The sequence below is a fragment of the Asparagus officinalis genome, chromosome 5 (genome assembly GCF_001876935.1).
Source record: "Asparagus officinalis chromosome 5, Aspof.V1, whole genome shotgun sequence".
Lineage (NCBI taxonomy): Eukaryota > Viridiplantae > Streptophyta > Magnoliopsida > Asparagales > Asparagaceae > Asparagus > Asparagus officinalis.
The window spans coordinates 105,130,190-105,137,789 of NC_033798.1; the positions used below are offsets into that span (position 1 = coordinate 105,130,190).

General features: G+C 36.3%; 1 protein-coding gene across 1 annotated transcript in view; it reads right to left on the reverse strand.

Annotated features, from left to right (window-relative positions):
- The window catches only part of LOC109840500 (cyclic nucleotide-gated ion channel 17-like), a 17,900-nt gene continuing 12,330 nt past the window's right edge, over window positions 2,031-7,600 (reverse strand). The window contains exons 6-7 of the mRNA XM_020409169.1: window positions 4,661-4,897; window positions 2,031-2,953 (exon numbers count right to left, since the gene is read on the reverse strand). Coding sequence (XP_020264758.1) covers window positions 2,210-2,953; window positions 4,661-4,897 — 981 coding nt within the window. The 3' untranslated portion in view covers window positions 2,031-2,209. The remainder of the gene's footprint in view (window positions 2,954-4,660; window positions 4,898-7,600) is intronic.

Sequence of the window (7,600 nt, forward strand, 5' to 3'; positions counted from 1 at the left end):
ACACGAAGGATAATCCGGCGAATATGCTCACTAAGGTGGTTCCGAGCAACAAGTTTGATCATTATCGAAATTTGTTGCACATTCGTGATTGTTGAGGCCGTTGACGGTCATATGAATGAACTACGAGTGGTTTGATCCCTTAGGAGAGGGGGTACATAGGCAACCACATTGGTACAGCCGAATTTGGTGAGACGACGCATTGGTGCTCATGTTGGTGTCGGCTCAGTTTTGGGAATACTTCGCCGAGGTGGAGAATTGTTGGATAGCAGTTTTCCTAATCTATTTTGGTAAGATGAGGTTATTAGGATTCCTAATCTATTTTGGTAACATGAGGTTGTTAGGATTCCTAATCTATTTTGGTAACATGAGGTTATTAGGATTCCTAATTTGTTTTGTTTTTTTGTTTTAGGATTCCTAGTCTGTTTTGGTTTTAGTTTTTTTATATATATGGAGATTAGAGTCAATCAGCAAAAGAGAGGAGAGTTATAATCAGAGATTAGAGAGACTTTTGAGCATTATGAGAGGGAGATATTGTGAGCAAGTTAAGAGCTTTGATTGAGGGTTAGTTTGTGAGTTTTGTGAGATTGTAACCCTTTGTACTCTCCTTGATTTAGTGGAATCTCCCCATCCTCTCCCCGTGGACGTAGGCAATTTGCCAAACCACGTAAAATTAGTTTACCTCGCTTTTGTGTTATTTGTAATAGGTTATTTAGGTTCCCTCGACAGGTCAGTCCTAGAACTGATGAGAGGAAGAGCTGATATCCCACTTTGTTAAGATATTTGCTTAAGGTTCTTGTTTCCTTTGTGAAACAGGAATTCCTATTACGACTTGACTCTCTTGTTGTGCTGCCGAGGTGCTGCCGAAATTTCCGCTGCACGCAACATTGAGAAGTATCATAATACATATTGGATAGGAGAGAAACATGAAAGACTTAAAAGTAAGTCCTACATGTTATCCATATTTATATCCTTATTCAATAAAAAGTAAAGGTGGTTTAGCATATACGCCCACTAAGATCATCCAGTTATGCAAAGTTGTTACCAAATCTCAGTATTTACAAAACTATCCCTAATTCTTCAACGTCGGAAAAATACCTCTCATTTAACTCTATTATCATATATCTTAAATTAGTCCCTCTAACCATTAGAAAGTTATGGCGAGGGCCGAGGATTATAATTTTATATTAATTCTAACATGCTCTCGCAGGTTGAACGCCTTTTTTATGGGCTAAAACCTGGACTCACACTGTATCAATTTTTAAAAAATCTGCTTAAAATTCATGGTTGGTGGAACTTAAACTTGGTTTGTTCTGCTATCATCTTAAATTTAGTCCTTCTAGTCATTAGACCAAAATTCTGAAGCTATGGTGAGGATGCAGAATTATAGTTTAGAATTAACGGTAATATTTTTTTAAAATCGACGTTAAATTCGTATCCAGTAAGATTCGAACCTAATTGCTCTGATACATTCTTAAATTAGTCTCTCTCACCATTATACAAAAACTCTAAAGTTATGATAAAGATCGAGGATTATAATTTTATATTAATTCTAACATAATACTGCCTCCCGACCGAGCTCTCAATTTACTGATCATCTTCTCCTGATAGAAAGTGTGTTGGGTTGCATGTGTTGTCACCGTGTTTGTTGGCAATCTTGGGTACTATTACAAGGTCTGAGATTTGGGGATTACTACAAATATGGAGTTTAATGGTCATATATCGAAAAAAATTAAAAAAAAAATCCAAAATAAAATTGTTATCCGCATCCCTGTTCACTTTGGGCCTGATACGGATAATACACGTATCTGATAGGTTATGGACACATACGTAGCTCTGCATATCAATATCCATTTGCATCCCCTACGCAGAAGCCATGAATAATCTATATCATTACAGTAAGGGCATCACAAACTTAATTATCTCAAAAACCTCACTCTTCTTGTTTCATATTCCAAACATCACTTTACTAATACTAACAGAGCGCCGGCTGTTACGCTTGCAACAACTAAATCACCATGTCAACAGTTACATTTGTGTAAGAAACTGATGCAATCTTGAAAGAGGGGGGGAAGAAAGAAAACAGATATCACAACACATCTGCTTGTATCTCAATATGCACACGAATACATACATGTAAAATGATTATACAACACAAATTACTTCTGTAATCCTATAAATGCTCTCATACAATAAAGTAATATTTCTATACCTAGTCGTAACCCTCAGCAGAGAAATCAGGTTCATCTGGCTTCTGCAATTTCGGCAAGTCCTTCATCTTCTGAGCTCCCACTCTCGTACTTGCTGCGAATTTCGATGCAAGCATCATCGCTCCAAAATGTTTTGTCTGCTGAGAAGTATTCGGTACCGAGCTTGACCTACTAATATCTTCAAGCCCCGACTCCTCATTCGACTGCTCATCAGAAATTGATGAAGCAAAAGACGCAGAAGCAGACAACTGCCTCATTCTCAAATCCTTCGCCATTTTCCTTCTTTTAAACCGTCTCCAAGCTGCTTGAATAAAACAAGCAGCCCAAGTCCTCCAATGATGAGAATAAAACCGAAATGTGTGTTGAAGTTTCTTGCTGTGAAGTCTACGAAATTGGTTCGCGACAAACTTGAGATCTTCAGCACGGAGTGCAAAGGCTTCAACTTCAACTAGGGCTCTAACAGTTCGAGTTGAGGTTGGAAGGTTGACGGTGGATTTAGGGAGTAGGGCCCACGCTAAGAGCTCCTCCCCGCAAAAATCACCAGGACGAAGGGTAATGGAGTTGAAGAAGCCGGTTCGGCCACCGTTGGTTGTGGAGCTCTCGAGTCGTCCACGGATGACGAAGAGCATCTCGGTTACTGGGTCCCCCTCACGGACGATGTAAGTTCCTTCGGTGCTTAAGGAGGAGACTAGACGCTCGCAGATTGCATCGAGGAGTTGGTCGTCCATTTGGGAGAAGAATGGTACCTGAAATGGGAATGAATTGGTTGGTTTACTGAATAAATAGATTTATAGAAGGTTTGATATATTTAAAGTAAGCCAATTGAATGGAAATTTTGGTCTTTGCTTGAAGGTCATACCTGCAACTTTTCAGGATTGCACAGGTTTTTCCAATTATTGCTATCATTCTATATTAACTTTCATCTCTTGTGAGCTATTTGTTCGTTTGTGAAGCCTGGACATGGAGAATACTTAGCACCAGGAATCACAATTGAACCTGTACAGAATTGCACCCCCAATGCAGCAGGGCCCTATGAAGCAAAATATAGTTGGCGATTGTATGGTGAGGACATTTTAGTGTTTTCTGCCCTATAGACAGAAACTCTCTGCTGTAAAATATGTCAGCCAACTAGGGGTGCTAAACCATATCCATGTCCGAGGAATTATCTGTAACCATGTCCGTTAGGATACGGATATGGTTACTCAAATCTATAACCAACAGGACATGGTTACGAATATGGTTTTGTAGTGAAATATTTGGATCCGTATCCGAAATATCTGAATACATATTAGTCATACTATTATAATACTTAGATTACGTAATTGAGGTTAATTTTGATGATTAAGATGTCTAATCTTAGCTTTTTATAATGAACATACTAATGAACTCTTTTGTATCACGAGCTATATTATTTTCAGTATAATCCAGTTTTCTCATATCCATTTTGTATCCGCTTATATATCAGCATGTATATCCGCATCCATATCCGATTTTAGCCGATATAGATATGAATTTTCCTTACCGAGATATATCTATATCTATATCCATACCCGTGATGGATAAGCGGGTATGGATAAGGTAAGCATCATATCCGAGCCGTATCCAAACCTAATGCACCCCTACAGCCAACTCTTCTTTTCACATTTTTCCATTCAACTCTCTTATTTTTAGAAAACATTACTAAAGAATATGAACTGATCATTTGTTTTTGCACATTTTTCTGTCGTCCAAGCTAGAGTAGGAATCCCATAACCGCATATTAGCAATGGCATCTATGGGAAAATTTTAGAGTTGCAATTTTGGGTGAATATCTCTAAGAAGAGAAGTATCAAGATAGACTTGTCCCTTGGTTGATCACAGGTCACTAGGTTCTCAAACTCCAGTACCTCGTAAAATTTATGACCTATTCATCTGCTTTCAGGCAATTTTCTAACTAATGTTTTATTTATGTTCACTTTTCATCACTCGAAAAATAAAAATAAAAGAATAATGAGTTAATCTCAAACATATGATGCATACTTTCGACAAAAAACTTTTCAGTAAAGAGTTTATATTCCACTGAGATATGTTCCTTATTACTGGTGGACTATATATATGATATTACAACCAGGTGTTGAATGGAGTAATGCAAGTGCAATAAACTTGTAGCCAATTCAGTTTCTTTAAAAAGATACAGGCTTCACAGTTGCCAATATGAGTCACACGTTTCAGCAAAGAATCAAAACATATATCAGAATAAAATGTGGTGAAAAATGATGTCCATTTTATGTTACTAATATATAGTAGTGTGTGATTGATTTTAGGCTCAGACATACATATTCTCACCTAGAAAGCAATTTTAATAGCTTGAAATCACACCAGAATTTACTTTTTGAGAAAGAACGCCAAAAATTAATAATTTATATGAGACAAGAAACAGGAAATAATTGGGATGAGACTGGATGACCACTTACCCGTCGAACAAGGTCCAAGCATAGGTGACGTTGGATATCTCGACGAAGGTCTGAAGGTAAAGTCTGTAATATAGCTTCTTCATCCACACCTCTTGTTGCAAGCCACTTGTATTGAACAAAACGCCTGACTCTCGCCCTCAAATCATGAGGAAGTTGTCGATGTCTCATCCATTCCTCAGTGTCTCTTCGCTTCAGTCTCCACTCTTCAAGCCGTACAGTTATAGATTGCAAATATGTCTAAAAGAAATTATACAACTTCATCAGACTAAACAGTTGAGAACATTAGAGAAAACAAGATCAAGAAAATATTGCGCTTCCAAGTTCTACTTTGATCTTAATAGGATTAGAAAAGCATATGCAACTTGATGAACTTATGTCCAACTGGATGGTCTGCCATCTCTCCTATAAGCACATTGATCCCCTAGCAAAACTACTTCCTTCAGTAACATAAATTGTGTTCTTGCAAGTCGAATCATGATGTAAAAATAAAATTTTGAAGAATTCTTTTAGGACGTTTGAGGAGCAGAGAGCAGCGATCATAGACAAGAACCAAGCTCTCTGCATGGACCACATCAAGGTGTCCAGGGATACCTGTCCTTCTTTGTAATTTCCCATCTACGGTATGTTCTTTATGTATTTGTATCGGTATAAGCTTATATACTATGAGAGAAAACAATTGCTTTTATGTATGTGAGATTTTGTGTTATTTGGCACGAGGGTTTGAAAGATGTTCTATAATAGCATTGGCTACTCCTTTGCCCTTTAATATAGTCCAAAGGATGAACCACGATAAATCTTAATGTCTTCTTCTCGTCTCTCCTCTAAATATTTTTGTTGTTGTACTTTGATCAATTTGTTCGTTTCTGGGATTATCTTGTAAAAACTATATTCTTGAATTCTCACGTGTCCTTCTCCAGATGGTTCTCTTGTACTACGTAATTTTCATATGGTTCTATATTGTTCACAGAAGTTAATTGTAGCATGCCCGTAATACATTTACATACATATCCCCCATCCTTGCAGGCACTCTGACAAGATTTGCGATGATTTCAATACATTTTCAATTATTCATCGAAATTGGAAAACAAATTAGCTCATTCAAATATTATAGGAAAACTGGTTCTAAAACAAATTGTTCTAATTCATCATAAACTTAGTAGAAAAGACATTAAGAATTATTAAATTATTAATCGATATTTTCTCTGGATTATGTATCTTTTACCACCTCATTGGACAATGACTATAGCAAATATCATTACCATGATACCTCTACTGCAATTCATGGTATGTTTCTATGTTTACCTTGGTTTATGTATCCCCTTACATCAACTATTATTTATGACATCTACCGCTGGTTAGACTATTGAAAATATCTGTAGGCAATAAAATAAACAATCTTAACTGAAATAAGGTTCTTGATCCAGATATTATTCTCCACAAATATCCTCTCAAATCTAGGACAAGGAACGAAGATTGTGGATTGAGACGGTGTTAAGAATATCTTTACAAACTTCAGAAGGGTAAAACTAATGCTAAATGTTTGATGTCTATATGATCTCAATAGACAAAAAAATCTCAGTGCCTTCTCCATAACTTGAATGTCATGATCAAATCCACTTTAAGGCATTAGCAGTTGGGAGTTATCTTTTGGATGATGATAATAAAAACAAGGGTTAATTTGACCTATGTTGCCTAGATACGGGTACGGGTACGGGACACGGAAAATTTGTAAAAAGTAGGGTACAGGGACACAGATGTATATATATAAAATAATTCACTTTAGATCAATATTGAATTAAATACCTATTACATTTTCATATAAAATAATTCACTTTAGATCAATATTGAATTAAATACCTATTACATTTTCATATTTTTTGTTATGTAAAGTGGAGATTATAAATAAGAAACTAAATGAATTAAATACCTATTACATTTTCATATTTTTTGTTATGTAAAGTGGAGATTATAAATAAGAAACTAAATGTAACTATACTCTTATCTCCTTTTATTATAATGAACAGGGTGTATCCCTTACTTTATTTTCAACAAAAGAAAAAGAAACTAAAGGAAAGTGCATGTTGCAGGTGTGAATTAAGACGTCGGGATGGCAATGATCTCTTGGAGAATTGAAGACAATAATGTTAAAGAAGACAAGAAAGAGAAGATGAACATATAGAAAAATAGATCAATTTTTATGTTATATTATTATGTAACATTGGCTTGTATAATCAATGACAAATGTAAGTTATGTAACTGATTTGAAGATAATACCAAATTCTAATTTTCATTACTTTCATCTTGAGCATACAAAAATATAAGCCTACCTCGCAAAACGAGAGTTAAAAATTACAAGCATACTTTCACAAGTTAGAACTATACCCCAAAATATTACAAGCATCCCTCAAAATATTACAAGTATATTGTTTAAAGTTGCAAATATAATTACCTATACAAATGTAAGCTATTTTTATTTTAATTAACAATTTAGAACTAATATGATTACCTATATAAACAATTTTTAGAACTAATATAATTTTTATTTACAAATGCTACCCATATAAATAGTTAAGAGTGGGTTCTAGGCTAGGGTTTTCACTTTTCCCCTTTGCTCCTATCAGACTCCTCCTCCAAATCTGACTCCCAAGTAGATCGGCTCCTCTCTCCTCCTTCAGATCCGACTCCAAGTGGATTCTAGGGCTAGGGTTTTCATTGTTCTCCTTCGAAGCTTGTCATTCACTCCTCCCTCGAATCTCGTCGTCACTCGGAGCTCGTCGTCGACTCCTCCCTTGAAGCTCGTCGTCAACTCCTCCCTCGAAGCTTGTCGTCAACTCCTCCCTCGAAGCTTGTCGTCCCTTGAAGCTCGCCATCCCTCGAAGATCGTCGTTTACTCCTCCCTCGAAGCTCGGGTACTTTTTTTCCCTCACGCCTTCAATCGCC